The sequence below is a fragment of the Lissotriton vulgaris genome, chromosome 1_1 (assembly GCF_964263255.1).
Source record: "Lissotriton vulgaris chromosome 1_1, aLisVul1.2, whole genome shotgun sequence".
Classification (NCBI taxonomy): Eukaryota; Metazoa; Chordata; class Amphibia; order Caudata; family Salamandridae; genus Lissotriton; species Lissotriton vulgaris.
In genome coordinates, this window is record NC_141685.1 from 331,056,218 (window position 1) to 331,074,888 (window position 18,671).

General features: G+C 46.7%; 1 protein-coding gene across 1 annotated transcript in view; it reads right to left on the bottom strand.

The window, feature by feature from the left end:
- The window catches only part of LOC147747137 (cytochrome P450 4B1-like), a 274,411-nt gene that overhangs the window by 201,056 nt on the left and 54,684 nt on the right, over positions 1-18,671 (bottom strand). The window contains exon 4 of the mRNA XM_086952393.1: positions 17,711-17,838. Within this exon, the coding sequence (XP_086808519.1) occupies positions 17,711-17,838 (128 nt within the window). The remainder of the gene's footprint in view (positions 1-17,710; positions 17,839-18,671) is intronic.

Sequence of the window (18,671 nt, forward strand, 5' to 3'; positions counted from 1 at the left end):
GTGGGTTCTTGCTCAGGAAGGTCGCGAGCTGGTCGGCTGTGATCTTGTTCCAGCTTCTGCATGCAACCTGTTGCTGGTGGTGGTGGATCATGGTCCTTTTGAAGCTGAAGTGGATGCAGCTGTGGTCCGTCCAGTGGAGTCTGGTGGCGTGGCTGAAGGTGATGTCCTTGCTGGCTGAGAAGACGGGGTCGAGTGTGTGTCCGGCGTAGTGGGTGGGGGTGGTCACCAGCTGCTTGAGTCCGAGGTTTGTGAGGTTGTCCAGCAGGGTGGTGGTGTTGCGGTCGTTGTTGTTCTCCAGGTGGAAGTTGAGGTCCCCGAGGAGGATGTAGTCAGCGGAGGGGAGGGCGTGCGGGCTGACGAAGTCGGCAATGTCCTCGCTGAATTGTGTGCGTGGTCCCCGGGGTCTGTAGATGAGGGTGCCTCTGAGGGTGGTCTTGGGGTTGATGTGGACCTGGAAGTGCAGGTGCTCAGCGGGTGCGAGGGTGTCCTCGGTGTTGGTCGTGATGCGGATGGTGTTCTGTGGATGATGGCGATGCCTCCCCCAGTCTGGTTGATGCAGTCTATCTGGATGATCTTGTAGCCGTCTGGGATGGCGATGGCGATGGCGGGCGCTGAAGAGGCGTTCATCCAGGTTTCCGTGAGGAAGGCGACGTCTGGGGCTGTGGTGTCGAGCCGGTTCCAGAGCTCGACGGCGTGTCTGTGGACGGAGCGGGTGTTGAGCAGGATGCATTTCAGGTGGCGCTGCTGTTGCTTGTCTCGGTCTTGGTCGGTGCTGGGGTAGTGCAGGTCCGGATGCAGGTGAACTTGCAGGAGTGGCAGCAGAAGGGTCCGTGGGTGCGTCTCGGGGTGGCTCGGTAGCAGCCTGGGATTCGCCCGGCGTTGAGAGCGTTGAGTTCAGTGGCGTCGTACGTCCGGCGGGTAGGCTGGGGTCTGCGGGGATCAGGGGTCCTGGCACTGGGCGCGGTCCAGGTGCGGACGGGCGCAGACGGGCTTACCTTTGGCGCACCTTCGGCGCGCTTCGGGCGCGCCCACTGCGCGTCACCGCTGCGCGATAGGCACTCTGCCATATGTGCAGGGTGGGGGGCGGAGCGTGGGAGGAGCAGCTGGGAGGCGGGAGCAGGGCGGCGAATGGGAAGGGCGACACAGGGGAGTGGGCGGGGCCGCAGGGAGGCAGTGGCGGGGAGGTGGCAGGAAGCGCGGCAGGGGCTGGGCTCAACAAGGGGAGACAGGGGACAACAGCGGACTAAGGCAGAAAAAACTTACAACGTAGGGGAGAAATACAGATGCAGAATACAGGCTACAAACAGCTAACTACAGCGGAACAAAAGTTAACAGGGAGAAGAAGGAGCAGGCAGCGCAGGCAGAGCACAACCAGAAGCAGCGGCCGGGGACCAGGGGCACCGATGCGGGCAGCGGCCCCACTCGCCTGGAACCAGGGGCACAGCTACGGGCAGTGGCGGCACTTGGCGGGAGCGGGGGCAGCCTGGACTCACACCCGGAGGAGTGAGCTCGGTGCGTGGGGTGACCGGCCCAGAGGGTCAGAGGTATTTTCTCTCTACATAGGTGATCTCCAGGAGTATTTTCTTAAAATCAATAAGTTCCCTACGAAAATAGCAAGCAGCGATATCCATAGCTTAATGTACGCTGTCAATATTTTTATACTAGACCGTTCTCCAATAGGTCGTCAAAGAAATTTAAATGCATTAAATCATTATGCAATTGAAAACTTTCTGGTTCCAAACATATCGAAAACTAAAGTCTTACCCTTCGAGGATAAAAGCAATCCTGTCCTTTTAAATGATCACTGGATGGTAAATCAATCGAGACCGTTAAAGAATATACTTACCAGGGGCAAATTTGTTCACAAACCTTACAAAATTCCTCTCAGTTGTTACCCATATGGCATAAAGCAAATGCTCATGTAGGGGCATTGGAAAGGCTCTACTCTTCCTCTGGGAATAGACACTTCCAACCCTCACTTGAGGTCTAACATATGAAAATTCCCCATTTTATCTGATGCCCTCAAGCATATACAGATTAAAACTTGGCGAACAGTGAAAGTGAGAGTAGGGAATATTTTACATAAACTGTTAAAAATTAACCAATCTGTTACGGCACAAGCATTACGACTAGAGGTCTCTTTAGTTAGTATATACGCCAGAGCTATCATCAACATAATAAAATGAGCTTATAATCTTTTACACGCTGACCTAGGATCTTTAAGGTACATTTTAAAAAATTGGAGCCTTTTAGAGATGAATTTTCACAGTTCACTTTTAGTAGGAATATTAGCTCAGCTCTTAATGTGTCTCATTGCACAGTAGCACTTTTATAATCTGGAACCCAGCACACTTGAAGCTCTTTCTAAATAACTTGACACCCAGATAAAGCTTCAAATTGGATGTAGAACACTGTTTACAATTAATGCACTATGAACATCTGTAAATCCCCGAGTAATATTTACATTTCCTGTTACAACACAGAGTATATCGCTGTATTGTGTTATTGCAGTTGGGGATCCTTCCATTAAAAGTGTGTACATCCAGACTTGTGATTTGTGTAATTGTGATTTGTGTAATGGAGGAGTACAAGATCTACTTGTGTTTTGTCATCCTGCCCAAATCCGATCCTTGTCGAGGCCCGGCTTTGGTTTAAAAAGCTCATTAATTTTAGATACAAGATCTCTTCTGTTCGAGACTGAATCATGCTATGCAAGTCGCCTCCTGATGAATTTGTCTGTCATAACTTGTTCAAGTTTTTTAAGAGTTAAGTTCTTTTAAAGTATATAATAATAATTGTCCTAAATTCATGTATTTTGTATTTGTTGACCTCAGTAGAGGTCTAAACCAAATCCAATAAAAACCTTGAACCTTAAAACAAGGTTACATTGTTTATGCTAATGCTGTCCTCATCTAAAAAGCTAGTGAAATATAGTTAATTCCAGTTACCCATCAGGATAATTAACAAACAAGAAAATAATGTACAGTGAAACTCATTTTGAGTGAAAGATCTGCTGAATATTCGTTGTAATTGAAAATCTGACTGGATAGTAATGTTCGGCAGCTAAACACGCACAGCTCTATTTAATGGTGAAATAAAAAATTGAAGCAATATGAATCATCTGGGATGCTTGACAATCATTGCTGTGGAATATGATGACGCACATCTTCTCTACAAGTCCCTATTTAGATGCATTGTCATGTCAAAGAAGCTTGAGTAGCAATAAAATAAAAACCTTGAAGAAGCAGACAGACTCATGAGGGTGCAAATCTAGGTTATGCTGTTATGCTATGGACATGGTAACCCCAGAGTAGATTTGTTATTCTTACCTCTACATCTGCTTACCATGACAAGGTTATCAAGATAAGTAGCGGTGGTGTTAACAATAGTAAATCTATACCTATCTATATATATATATATATATATATATATATATATATATATATATATATATATATATATGGCAATATAGTGTTAGTAGATATTTTGCAGTCAATATTGTTGCAGGTTGATATTGAAAGTTCGATCTTAAGGTAGAACACCACACATTCCTTATGCCAGCAGCTATTTTCATTTTCATTACTTTACATGTATATCAAGATTTATGATCTATTATTTTGATTAAATATCTCTTTTACTGTTAGAACCCTACTTTTCACCATCCACTAACTATATATGGGACGCCTCTCGAGACTTTGCTGCTACAGTAAGGATTTCCAGGAACCCTTCACTCCTCGCGGAACCCGCTTCGCGGGTCCCGCATCGTCACTGCCTTTAACCGGACCTTTTGAAGGCTGCTGTGGGTGAGGGCCAGGGCTGCGAGCGCTGGGACCGGGACTCGATATCCCAGGAGTCCTGGCAACCCCGAGGCCGACACACCTGGCCTGCTCTCCCTGATCGCCCCGCCCCCTCCCAGAAACGGTAAAAATCCCTGCCAGCTGGCTAATCTTGGGACGCCACTCGAGACTTTGCTCCTACAGTAAGGATTTCCAGGAACCCTTCACTCCTTGCGGAACCCGCTTTGCGGGTCCCGCATCGTCACTGCCTTTAACCGGACCTTTTGGAGGCTGCTGTGGGTGAGGGCCAGGGCTGCAGGGCTGCGAGCGCTGGTACCGGGACTCGATATCCCAGGAGTCCCGGCAACCCCGAGGCCGACACACCTGGTCCACTCTCCCTGAATGCCCCGCCCCCTCCCAGAAACTGTAAAAAGCCCTGCCTGCTGACTAATCTTGGGACGCCACTCGAGACTTTGCTGCTACAGTAAGGATTTCCAGGAACCCTTCACTCCTCGCGCAACCCGCTTCGCGGGTCCCGCATCGTCACTGCCTTTAGCCGGACCTTTTGGAGGCTGCTGTGGGTGAGGGCCAGGGCTGCAGGGCTGCGAGCGCTGGGACCGGGACTCGATATCCCAGGAGTCCCGGCAACCCCGAGGCCGACACACTTGGCCAGTTCTCCCTGATCGCCCCGCCCCCTCCCAGAAACTTCACCAGGCTTATCCTATTTCAGCACTCGCAAATCCCGCTGCGCGGGACGCGCGCGGGACGAAGCGCGGAGCGAAGCCCGGGCAAAGGGCGGGCTGTTTGAGGCCGTTCGAGGACTGGAGAGACTGGACTGGGCCCTATCCTTTTCGTCATCCCCGCTCCATTGGTACTATCTTTTGTTATTCTTATTGTAACTCTAGTTTAGCAAGGTCCTACAGGAACCATGTGTTCACGGGTAAGCTGTAGTAGGGCTGCAAAGGGTGGTAAGATGTTGAATGGGACTCTCGATGATTTTATAACTAGAACAAACACTGCCATAGACAATGAAATCACCAAAACACAAAAGCGAGTTTCCTTAGATTTAGACGCAGCTAGAAGATTGTCACAAGATATTGTATGTCTAAAAAATCATCCTTAGGCCATATAGCGACTGCAAAAACCCTCGAGCGACCATCTAACCCACGATTCATCGCAACGCAGGCTGATGTTCACCACACCCCAGCAACATCACCTGTGACAATCCCGACTTCAGGTCCTATCCATCTGCATTCCATCCAGAACCCTTCCTTGATTGTTACTGAATCAGATTTGGGCCCACTCACTGAAAATACTCCACCAACTATTGAGGTGCATGAGAACTCCCTGCGCACCAACATTAAGGGTACAGTACACAAAAGAAAACGCAATATAAGATCTGCCTATTCACGGAAGAAGGCCAAAGTTGCTAGGGCACACTATCCTATTGATAGAAATCTGCCTGTACAAAGAGAAGTAGGAAGGACCGTAGCCCCAGTGCAGGAGCTCCCTAGCGTAGATGAGAATTGTTCAATTATGGACACTACCAAGACATATACTGTAGAAGAGGACAATGGGGTACAACTATGCGAGTCAGAGGGAAAAGATGAGGATTAGTTTGGGAGACCCTAAAAAAGCTCCTAACTCCCCTGGAACTAAGACTCTCACGCATAGAAAACCATCTTCTAGAGGTAGAAAAGAGCATCCTAACCCTAGCAAGCCTTAGCTTCCAGGATAACAAAACTACTATCCCTCCAGAAGTTGATCTAATCGCACTAACACATACCACTACCCCACTAGCACCGCCCCCTAGAAGGCCAATACCCAAACCACGCACGAAGGGCTACGAACATAAAGCCCCCAAATTCCCACTTAAGTCACCAAAGCACCCCCTTCAACAACCAATTATACCACATAAAGAAGGCGTTGCTCCAAGGTTGAATGACACTAAGGCTCATCGAACCATCTCACAGGGGCCACAAACTATAGGTAACTTTCGTGGGGGTTATATAGATCTCCCCCCAGATGTAAGGCCATATGTGGAGGTATTAGCTGGTGTACCAGAAAATGGGAGCCATTATCAAGAAAATGACTGGTCCCTCAAAAACAAGGTTATTCACTGGCTGAATGTAAACAGACCGATTCCTAACCATCTGAGAAGCAAAATTCTAATGGTGCGTAGAGTCCCCTGGATAGGTCCATCATGCAAAACTATTCCAGGTGATTGTATCGTAGTCTCATTTGAGGACCCACATACGGCCCAACACATATGCTCGTGGAACACATGTGGTGAGAATTCATCCATTGTAGTGAGACCACTAACATTCTTCTATCCTCCTCGACCTAGCCTAAATTATGGGGGGGATTGGTCATTGGTTCAACACCCGGCCCGTGGAGGGGTGAGAGATGGATGGCAAGGCCCAAATAGAAGGTGGTATGGGGCACCAACCTCCAATAGGTTTGGCTGTCTAGAAGAGGTAGACTGACTCCCCATGTCTCTGGGACTACCACCTGATGCTAAGGATAAACTGCCCTCACCTATCATTGACTCTATGCCTCCCGAGAGTAACTCAAGCGGGAGTAGTCCATCTATAGGAATAGAAACAGACTTAGACAGGCCAACGACTAGTATTCCAGATCTTATCCCAGTCGCAACACATTCTTTTGGCCAATTAATCTCGGATGCTGCAGCCGAGCAGGGGGTGTTGAGCAATTTTATCCACAAGGCGGTCCATGCTCCAGGCACTTTGTCCCAGACCTCTCTAACAACACTGTCACCGGTTCCTGTAATCAGCCACAGAAATAATGCCGCCATTGATTCCGATCCCCCGGAAACTAAATCTGTAAGGGTGGAGGACATACAAATCCTATTGGGGAAAGATGATGCGGATCTATTGTTGCTGCCCGTGGCAAGGAGGCTTAGCCTTGCTCCCGATCCCCTTGTGTCTGCCTCTATATTAGGGCCGAAGGTTGTTGGTAGCCCAGCGTTGAGGGTTCTCAGCTGGAATGTAGCAGGACTTGCACGAAACATCGACATTCCCAATTGAAACTCTTTTGTTGAATCCTTCGGGATTTGCCTTCTGCAGGAAACCTGGTGCTTGGAACCACGTCACAGGGTGGGTTACACTACCTACTTTGTGCCTGCGTCACAACCACCTGGCAGCAAAGGCCGCCCGTCGGGTGGCCTCTTAATCTGGGCTACCATTTCGTTGGGTCTAACTATTAGGCACATGCCCACAAAATCACTTGACCTGCAGAGAGTATAAATCAAAGGCCATGGGGGGAAAAAGGTAGAAGTTTTTAACATCTACCTAAGGGGGGCAAGGGGTGGTGTTTCTATGCTGCCACTCACAGGCATTGAGGAGGAACTCGGATCCTGTAATGCTGACTCCCTTGTTTTACTAGGTGGGGACCTTAACTGTTCCTTTGAACCACTTGCCAGTGAGGATATCCTAGATATCTGGGAAGAAGATGCTAGGAGAGGTATCCCCCACTCACTCTCCCACCCATTAAAAAATGGACCCAGAGCGCTATAGATCTTAATGCCTTCTGCATGGAATTTGGCCTTAGGGCAACCAATGGTAGATCCAAGTCTGACTCCCAAGGGGTACACACATATAACAGGGTGGGCCACACCTCACAGATTGATTATATACTCCTGAATTATAGGCTTTGGGCACATTTGCTAGATATGGAGGTCTTGTCATCTACTGATAGCGACCATAATCTATTAGCCTTGACTTTGTCCCCCCCCTGGAAGGGCATGACCCCTATTCCACCCTCACACACATGGAAATCAACGCACGAAGTATGCCCCTTGAACTGTGGTAGGCGGCTGAAATGGAAAAAAGTTGCTGCGGATGAAGGAAAGATGACACTAGCAAAATCCATAATGTCTAATGTGAAGTTGCGGTTAGAGCACCGGGTCTCAGTAAACTCGATGTCCCAAATCTCTTTACAGAAACAACCAAAGCACTAGGTGAATTGTTCACTACCCATCCAGCAGGCGCAAGGGATAAGAAAAGAGGTGTACCTAAGGGCGGCGTGAGTTGGTTTTCCCTTGCCTGTCACTCCGCAAAACGTGAACTCATCAGAGCAGTGAAATCTAAGGCTGCTGGACACATCAGTCTTGCTAGGAAAAGTTACAAAAAGGCACTAGTCACGGCTAGGGTCGAGCACGAAACTCAATTTTGGAATGATCTAATGGTGGCTAGCTCCAGGAAAGACTCGAAGGGCTTCTGGGAATTGATGAGAGTAGGGGATAAACCAGCAGATTCCATATTGACATGCAATATACCCGGGGAGGCGTGGTTTACCCATTTTTCCCAACTCTACTCCTTATCTGGGGGTCCTCCAGTCAGCCCGACGGATCTGCCGCACATTGAATGTCCCGATCACAATGAGGCTAATCTCTTTTTCGCCAAGGAAGTAGAGGGGCGATTAAGTGCCTGGTTCCGAACAAGGCTACGGGACCTGACGGTATCCCAGGCGACCTACTTCGGGCTAACCCAGAAGAGTGGAGCAGACTCATTGCCTCACTTCTGAATGCTGCCTTGATGGGTGGGTGCCTACCGGACTCATGGAAGGGCGCAGAGGTCGTCCCAATTTTTAAAAAAGGGAGCCGGGACGACCCCGCTAACTATCGCCCAATCAGCCTGTTAGACTCCAAACAGAAGGTAGCTGGCAAGGTAGTCCTAGGTAGGGTTTTGCAGTGGGTCGAGGAAAAACAAACACTCTCGAATTATCAGGCTGGTTTCAGATCCAGCACGGGGACCATTGAACAGACATTCCGGTTATTAATGATCTACTGAAAAGTGGTTGTACTGGGCAAGGGCAGTCTGTGCCTTGCATTCATAGACTTACGGACTGCCTTTGACCTGGTCCCACGTGACCAACTGTGGAGTGTCCTTGACGCATTGTGTATCCCCTCATATCTACTTAATATGCTCATAAAGCTGCACGAGGATAACTTTGCACAGATCAGGTGGGGTGACCAGGGTCAAAAAACATCACGTATTCCTGTAAATAGGGGTGTCCGCCAGGGCTGTGTGCTAGCCCCCACTCTGTTTTCTTTATATGTTAACGGAGTGGTGGAGCATCTACTCAAACAATCAGCAGACGCACCTTCCCTGGCTCGTAGGAAAATTCCCACCCTCCTATTTGCAGATGACACCCTCCTGATCTCAAAAACGCCAGTAGACCTGCAATGTCTACTTACCAGCTTTAAGAACTTCTTTGATTCTAGGGGTCTTGCTATTAATGTAGGTAAAACTAAGTTCCTGGTCTTAAACCCTCTGAGGAAAACTGTTATTCCACCTTCCTTGGACTCTGTCCCACTCGAGAGGGTAAAAGAGTTCGATTACTTAGGCATCCGCCTATGTGATTCCATGAGTTGGAAATCCCACCATCAAAAGATATTGTTGACTCACAAGAGGGTGGTAGGGGGACTTTTGAAGGAACAATGTGCTTCTTCACTTAAACCCATTGGTCCTGTCCTGGACATCTATAGGGCAAGGGGGGGTGAGTGCAGCTTTGTATGGGTCTGAACTATGGGGTGTACAGAATGTAGACTTTTTGACCCGTTCAGAAAATAAATTCCACAAAGACCTTATGGGCTTACCGCATAGTACACCATCTCTTCCACTTCTTTTAGATGCGGGTACTCGCCCAATAAGTGATCAGGCGAGGTTGCGCCCCCTCCTCCTATGGGCACGAATTTGGAGGGTACCAGAACTGTCTAGTTATGCTGAAGGCTTAAGGGAACTCCTCTCAACATCTGGTTGGCATAAGGTCCGTTGGTTAAAAGAAGTTAAGTGCCTTCTCCTTGACCTGGGCCTTGAGGATGCCTGGGCTAATAGAACTGCCCCGCCTAAGCTGACTTTAAAGAAGCTATACTGGTCATGGGTGACGGATGGCAGAAACTGCAACTCCAAATTGTGTAGAACTACTGTAGAATTTCTGATGGTCAAGGAGGTCCCCTTTTGAGAACCATATTTGGATATGATTTCCAAATCGTGGGATAGGGCACTATATTTTAAGTTCAGGGTGGGCTTATTGCCAGTGGGGAAACTGACTGCTAGCTGGAAGGTACCGGCGCAAACGACACCATATTGCTCCTTCTGTGTAAACAGGCCCGAGTCAGTCTCTCACTTGCTGTTTGAATGTCCAGCCTATGCAGTTCCGCGCTGCATTTGGTTGAAGCCACTCTGCAGGAGCCTTGGTACTAGATCTCATCTGGAGGCCCTACGAATTCTAAGATCAGACCCCTGCCCTCTGTTTGTTTGTTGCCTGACCAAATTCCTTGGTTGGGCTTGGCGGGTTAGATCCTCTAGGCTACTGAGTCTCCCATAAATACCCTTCCTACTTGTGCCAATGTTTACTTTGTATGTTTTTAAATAAGAAACAAAATGCTTTTACCAATGTAATGAGTTTTTAATGTCTTTTTATTATATTGTAATGCTTTTTAAGATATGTGCAATATATCGAAATAAAGCTTGTTTCATATTCATATATATATGGGTAGCACCTGCTGTTGTATTGAATGTTCGGTCCTCATATTAAAGAGCTCATCTAAATCACTGGGTTACAGGCCCTCTAGAGATAGCTGGGGAAGTGTAGCCTTTTCCCCTTTTTAATTTCTTAGTCATCTAAAATATATGTGATTAATGTAACAATATGCGGTTTGCTTCATACAAACTGCACACACCCTTCTGCTCTCGTAGAAATGTGAGTTTTCTTAAGATGGCTATTTTGTAATGGTTCATCAGTCATTTTTGTTACGTATGCAACTAAATAACATGTGAGTTATCATTGCTTTCATGTACCAGCAAGTGGCAATTCTCTATTGAACAAAGTGTCTCTACTTGAATGAAATAGTCAAAAAGATGACAGGCCCTCACTCTTTGAGCTGTGCAAGCGTGTGCACTTGGTGGGCCCTGGGATTATTTCTTTTGGACTGGGACTTATTTTTCATCACCAGATTTCAAACCAAAGAGACAGAGTGGGTGGTAGAAACGAGTAAAAAAGGAGGAAGATAAACATAGTAAACAGTGACAAAGGAAGAAAGTCTGGATGAAGAGGAAGCTACTAGATTGTGATAAAGGCATGAGATGGAATCAAAGCCAGGGAGTGATTGAACTGTGGCTGCAGTGGGCCCCCAAGAATAGTATTTGCATAATATGCTCTGATTAGGGCTTAAGGTGTTTACATTAAATGTGCCTCATAAGTGTATCAACATTTTCTGGGCCCTGCTTGTTTTCTTCACTCTCCCCTTTACATTAGGCCTAAGAATTCTCCGATCATACCTCTATTTGTTAATTATATAGGCAGCACACTGCCTCACATCACAGCAGAGTTCACCCCTTAGCATTATGGTAAATGCAGTTCAATATTTGTCCTTACTTGAATATTAGTTGTAGTTTTTCATCAGAGTTGTTGGCGAGGTGTGGCTCACTGGTTAGAGGCGGCAGACCCGGAGGCTGAGAACGGCCCGGGACCAGGGTTCGATTCCCGACGCGGCAGGGTCGAGGACCAGGGTCAGCGGACTGATAATTCTCGCCTCGGTGCCCACTTTGGGCAGTGATCACACTCGGTAACTCTGGGCATTAAGCTTGCCTCATCGCTACAACGGCCCCCCACAGACGCCGGGGATGCCTGGCTTCACCTTGGAGATACCCAGTATGGGACCATCTCACAGGGAAAGCCAGGACGGGTTCCCCAACGGTCATTCGCGCCAGGATACTCCGGTAGTAATTGAGCGCGCTACAAAACACCTTACATTTACATTTACATTTACATTTACATTTACATTTACATAGTGTTGTTCATCTCAAGACATGTTTCGTTATTTTATCTTTCATCAGTAGAGATCAGAAAAATGAATCACATCAGGGGTTGTTGAGAATACTGCCAAAGTCCTCTCAGGTCTCACTCATTACCTCTAACTGGCTCACTGGTGCATTTCCAAAAGCTTGTCACCTTGCTGGCTCAAGGGAGCATTTTCAAAAAGCAGGGGATGGGAGCACGCTGCCTCACATCACAGCAGAGTTCGTCCTTTAACATTACGGTAAAGGCTGTAAAACGTTTGAGTTTACTTGAATATCGGTTGTAGTGTTTCACCAGAATTGGTGCAGATAGTATACATATTAGCACAGTGCCATCCACACCAAGCTGTAAAATGTCAGCTGTAGCTTCCATTTATTTCAGGTTGGCTTGGCTGGTATTTTACCAATCCAAAGCAGTAATACTGTGCCTGGACTGGTAAAAAGCTCAGCGTATATGGTACTGTGCAAACCCTATGCTTAAAGACTTTGCTGTAGGAATGGCAAAAGACTTTGTGTCTGATTACGAGTTTGGCGGTTTTGCGAATGCCAGACAGACAGGCGGTGGCGCAAGAGTGGCGGTCAACTGTTTTGACAATTATGACTTTGTATTTCGTATCAGCAGTGGACCACCAGCTGTGGCAGGGAATAGTTGTTTCCTGGCAGTCGTGCAGGAGTGCCGCAATCCATTATGCTGAGCAGGGACTTGCGCAGTCCCACTCAGCAGATTTTGAGTTCCTAGACCGCCAGCCTTTTTATTAAGGACCCTCAACATGAAAAGGCTAGTCGTGCTGGCACAAAGGGGCCCCCTTGTCCCACGCTGCCATTGGGATACCTTCAGGGGGGCACATGTGCTCCCCTGTCTGTATTTCCTCCAGTTACAGCACAACATGGAGGTCACCATCCATGCTGTGCTGGAACTTTTCGCCCTTTCCCATTGAGGTGGCTGTTTTCAATGCACCGCCATTAGTGCCAAGATGTGGCACTCCTGATAGCTGCAACAGAGTTGTGAACCATGATTGTCTTGCCCATGTTGGAGCAACTAGGATCATTGTAAGGGAATGCTGTTGGAGCTTCCTCACTAGCAATGGAATGAGTGGGAGAGGCAGAAAAGCGTAAGCGTAAAAAGCCGGCACTCCTAGTATCGTTACGAGTAACGGAAGGAGGTGTTACTAAACTCACAGAAGGAGTTAACCAAAACCTGTTTTTAAGACTTCTCGGCTGGTAGGAGTGATAATTGCTGATAGAGGTGTTTGAAGCCCTGGTGTCCTATTCAGTGGCGTAAAAAGTATATGCCCTGAAGAAATTGCCTGACTAGTACCATGGCAATGAAACATGTTGGCGAGTAGAACATGGCTCTATAGGCAGTAGCCATATTCACTTTTTTAATATACGCAACCAGCACAAAGCAACAAGAATAAAGTTATCTGTCCGTGCTGTATGCGTTGTTTTATGTTATATGTTGTGTGACACCATAGTATATGTTGCCTGTTTCGTTTCCTCTGCACTCATCACTGTTAACACAGTTGCTTTCACTTGGACACTTTTCTTTAAGCTCAATGGCATCAATGATAATAACAGGGCCGTCCTGGTGAGTACCTACCAGGGGTCCCATTGGTGGTGCGCCCATGAGGTACCATCTTGCTCTTGCACATTTTTTCCTATCACACGTTGGTGTGGGATTCTACTCTGTCTAGATAAGGGGACGGGCTTTTTTAAGGTGGGCTTTTGACTGACGTAGACCCTACCTTATACATATATAAAAAATGGGAGGTTGTTGTAAGTCATTGTGACTTGTGATACCCCAGCTCGACATAATTGAAAGTGAAGGCCCTAGACCTAGGTCATTATTGTTGTTGTAACTTATTGAGTGGAGGGCGACCTAGGTCTGTATTTCCCTCTTAGCTCCATGTTGGTGTCCAAAGTTTTCGGTGCCTTGTGCTTTGATGGTACCAAAGTCTTTTCTATGTGCTTCGGTGCCGAAGCTTTTTCAGTTTTTTTTGGGACCGAAGTTTTATCAGTTTTTTTCGGTGCCGGTGGTTTATCTGGCTGTTTTGGTGTCGATGCCTTATCGAGTTGCTTCGGCGCCGACTTTTCACCGAGTCTTTCTGTGCCAAGGGTTTTTTTATAGGTTTCGGCATTGAGTGCTTCATGGGTGACAACGGAAGACGGCGTGGCAACCCGGATGGTTGTACTTTCTGTGCCGAGGGTGGTTTTTTGCGGTACAAAAGGGGGTGGTGATGGACGGAGCATCTGAATTAATCAAACACTCACACCCAGTCAAAAGATCTGGGTTTAATCCATCACCGTTCTTTAGCCCAATCTGCCACCCCAGTTCAGACATGGCTATATGCAAATCAGTCTGACCCTGTGCCTCATGGGAACAGTCCAGCCCGAACTGCCAAGCCATGTCTTCCCATGACTGTATGGGTGAGTGTCTAGGTGTGTGAGTAATTCAGTGGGTGAGTGGCTGTATTGGTATATGAGTGAATATCTCAGTGGCTGCATTAGTGAGTGAGTGGGTGTGTAACTACTGGTATGGGTCTGTGAATGGTTGGGTGGGAATGGATGAAAGGTTCTATGGGGTGTGAGTGTGTATGTCAGTGATTCTGTGGATGATGTCATCAGTGTTGTCATTTGAGATGTCATAAATGATGTCAGTGATCATGATGTAATATGTGAGTTATAAGCAGGGCATTGTGGGGGCACTGGGTATAGTTAGCTCAGCTAACTGTAACTGGAGTCTAACTAGAACGTCTCTGTAACCATTGTTTTTTCAGTGAATTTCAAGGGTTTTTAATTCTATTTTCTAACTATAACGTCCCTGTAACCTTTGTCTTTTGGTGAATTTCTTAGATTTTTTAAATGCTAATTCCTAACTATTATGCCCATGTAACCTTTGTTTTTTTCTATGGTGTTTTGCAGAGTGGTGGAGAAAGGGGGTGGGGCCTCTGACCAGCTCTCAGCAATCCCACTGTCTGGGACTCACTGGAGGCAGCAAAAGGAGTTCCTGGCCCCAAAGGACCCTCAGCTTCCAAGGGGATTCCCAACCAGCATTGCACTTGGAGGAGTGTTTGCAGAGTAGTGGAGAGAGGGGGCAGGCTTCCGGTGACTTGCCAGTCCCGCAGGTTTTTGTTTGTTTGTTTTGGCCCTCCTCTTCTGGGCTAATTAGGATCCGGGTGAACCCATCCCTCTGGCACGGCCTCTAGTGTGGGTGCTCTGTTCCCAGCATTGTGGATTGCGGGGGGAGCCTCAAGGCCCCTGCGGTCCCTGCTGGCTCCCCACCTCATGCGGGAGCCAACATTGCTTTGACACAAAGGAAGCTGCTAACATACAGCTCACTCTCTGTCAAAGCAATTGTGACCCGCTTTGAGCAAGCGAGAGCACAATGTTCTCACCTGCTCAAAATTGAGTACAGTTTGCTATGGTTTGGCAGAAATGGTAAAGCTCCAACCCTGCTGTAGCAAACAGCGATGTCCCAGGGCGTGGGTAGGAGCTTGCTCTTGGGGGTGGCGGTCCCCACGGCCATCTTTGGATCTTTTAGAATTTGGTCCCGGTGCTCGGGGTCCACAATGGACCCCCTCCATTATATTATTTGAGCCCCAGTAGGTGGTAGTCTGTGGGGCGGAGGGGGGGGGCCTCACGGGCCCCCTGCAGCTATATTATTCCATGCCCTAGGGAGGTGGTGGTACTTGGGGCTGCGGGGGGCAGTGCGATCCCTTGGACTTGTATAATTCATTGCCATGGGGAGGTGGCTATCTCCAGGGCTGCGGGGGGGGGCTGCATAAGCCTCCCCACACTTTAATAATTCATAGTCCAGAGAAGGTGACGGTCACTGAGGCAGCGGGGGGCTAGGCCCCTCCGCATTTGTATAGTTCAGTGCTCCAGGCAGGTGGCTCTCCCAGGGCCTGCGATGGGGACTGAGCATGTCTACAGGGCTGCGGGGGGACTGGGAAACCCCTCTAAATTTGTATAGTTCAGTGCCCTGGGGAGGTGGCGGTCCCTGGGGCTGATGGGGGGCTGGGTGGGCCCAAAGTATTTATATAGATATGGACCCTGGGGATGGATTCGAAAGCTTAGGAGGGGGCCCCATGAGCCCCCTCCTTGAATATCATAGGCCCACATGCCGCTGGGAATTAGCACCCCTGGGGGATTCATAAAAATAATGAGTGGGAGCCGGCCCGTCTTTTTTTTTTGCCAGGCATCCACCATGAGTGTCCGGCAAAATTACATAAAACAATACTTTTAACCCCCTTACCATATCTTGGGAGGCCAGGGTATTCCTATCTGCCCCATTTTCTTTACTTTTTTTGTGGGACTCAGGTTCAAACCAAGTCCCAAGATGGCTGTCAACTCTTCCTGGTTTAAAGTGTTGGAAGTCAATCAAATTTTAGTAGGATCCACAAATCCACTGCAAGGACTCGCGTCCCCAGATATCTATATTTTTTAAACTTAAATATCTTTACAACTACTGAACGGATTTACACAAAATCACCAAATGCACACCTTCTGGACCAACATCTAACTTTCTGCCACATTTGGTGTAATTCAATTCAGCGGATCGGGCTGTAGCTGTGTTAAGTAAATGAAAAATTCCCATAAACATTACAGGGGGAAAATGTATTTTGGGACCCCCCCTTTTTTTCTCAGCCCCTGCTGACAGATATCCACAAAACAACGCAGCTGAACCAAAAAGAAGTTTTTTGAAAATTTTGTGACGATTCGTCATGTGGCGCAAAAGTAATTCATAAAACTAAAAACACTTTTCCTATGGAAACTTTGGTCCTAACTATAACTACCTATTGGTGACCACCAGTAGGATATGGATACACACACACACACACACACCCACCCAGGCACGCACGCACACACACACTAACACACGCACACACCAACACACACCAAAGGGAAAACAAAGCTCCCTGGGCAACTCTGAATGCTCCATTTTTAAATTGGTACTCCCGTGGCTCTCTTGTGATTTTACTGACAAACTTCAGATCCACAGCGCTTGAAATGAAAAAGAAAAGGGTGGGCTCTTGTGCCGAAGGCCATGCATGGGGTTGGTATAGTAAGCGATGCTGGAAAAAAGTTCACGTTAAAAAAACGGAGAAATTCACTAAAAAACAAAGATTGAAAATGGCGTTATAGTTAGGTATGTTAATATTATTTTACTTTATATTAAAAAACTAAAACCAAAACACTGAAATTCACCAGTTATTGTACAATGAAGTGACTATAGCTTGCATCATGAAGTAACTATAAATTGCGCCCTCGCCAGGCACTGCTTATTCCTTCACATATTACATCACTTGTAATATGTTAAATGATAGCACTGCTAACATTACTGATACCATCACTGATGACATCATTTATGGAAAAATTGTGCACGACAGGGGAACGAGTTATAATTCCTTACTGGCGCAAGTTATAGTTACTTCAGTTAACTATAACTTGTGAACTCCAGTGTTATTTCTGGCCTCAAATGCTGAGCTGTAACTAAGATTTTCACCTAACTATTATGTCACTTTAATGAATATACCTTGTTATCACACAGTCTTTTAACCCGCAGGGAATTACTACGCGGTCGTTACAACGATTGCGTTGTAATTCTGCAATCCGAGGGGGGGGGGCTGGATGTTGGAATATTATAATTTACTATTCAAACTCCAGTCTGTGCGGACAGTAGGGAAGGTGTTGAATTTTAAATCCAACACCATCTCCCCTCTCCGCAAGTCGTTGTTCCGACTTGCGGAGTAATGGTATGCAGAATTAAAATGCGGTCATAATTCCCTGCAGGGAAAAAGTTTTGTAGCAAACGTTGTTTATCCACTTTAACCGTTGCCTTTTTTAGTGAATAGTATACACACACACACATACACACACACACACACACACACACACATTTATAGAGGCAGAGGGCAGTGGGTAATGTTCTTAAAGAATGACTACACACTATGATGGGATACTTTCACACAGCAGAATCCCACAAAACTATGGGGTTCTTAGAGCAAACCATCATCCTATACCTTCTCCTACAAATATGAACTTGAATACATTTGTAATGCTTGTATTTATAAAGGTAACATTGGTGAAAATAGCAATATCAATCCATACCAACATAATTTTGGTTGATTTTGAAATCATTTTCACGTAGGGTTTTAAAACATCGTAGTGAAATCCTGGTGTCAACAGTCGACGATGCTGGAACCACTTTGGCCCAGATAAGACCAGCAGTCCTTTTCCTACAGGACAAGTATAATAATCAAGCAATTAAATGCGGAACAATCGATGGTAAGGACAAGCTCTACAGGAGATACACATGTCCAAAGCATTTTATTCATCAATCAAACCATTGCAAATCACTGCCTATTTAAATTTCTAAACCTACATTATTCTAATGAGCTACCTTTCCTGGAAATCCAACAAATTCTGAATAAACAAGTTGGGTATCACTTTAAGAAATATTGATATTACATTTCTTTTCTTCCCTTGAACATACTACTCAAATAACTATGTACTGGAAGACAGTACCTTGCCTATGACTTGTACAGCACACCTTTTCCTTTTATCTAGGTTTGCGCCATTCAAAAACCACATTAATACAAATATGCATACATACATTTATTCTCTATGAACATGTCAAAAGTGAAAATTGGGACATATCCAATAAAAATTCTGTTGAAAGGAAAACATGAATGTCTCTTTATTCTGCCTTCACACAACAAACTTTGCAAACTGTATAGCTAATTACACCGATGATTATCTCTTCTGACTGGACTCATGTTGGACTTTCTACAGGAACTCAGAGATTAAGGAGTTTTCTTAACCTATTAAGTGATGAATTTCTGCTCTGTCAGGTAGCCTTATCTGTCATGGTAAACACCACTGTCTAGCAGGGAATAAATGCCAAGGCAGAGAATCTGTTTTTAGAGTGTGTTGATGATTTACTTTGGCTGAACAAAGGGAAGTTCATTGGGAGGTGGGGTTGGTGGAAGGGGTATCTGCTTGCAGCAAGGGGAGAGTTTTGCCTCCAGCGCCTTCCCGCTTGTGCTGCAGATGTGATATAGAACCCGCC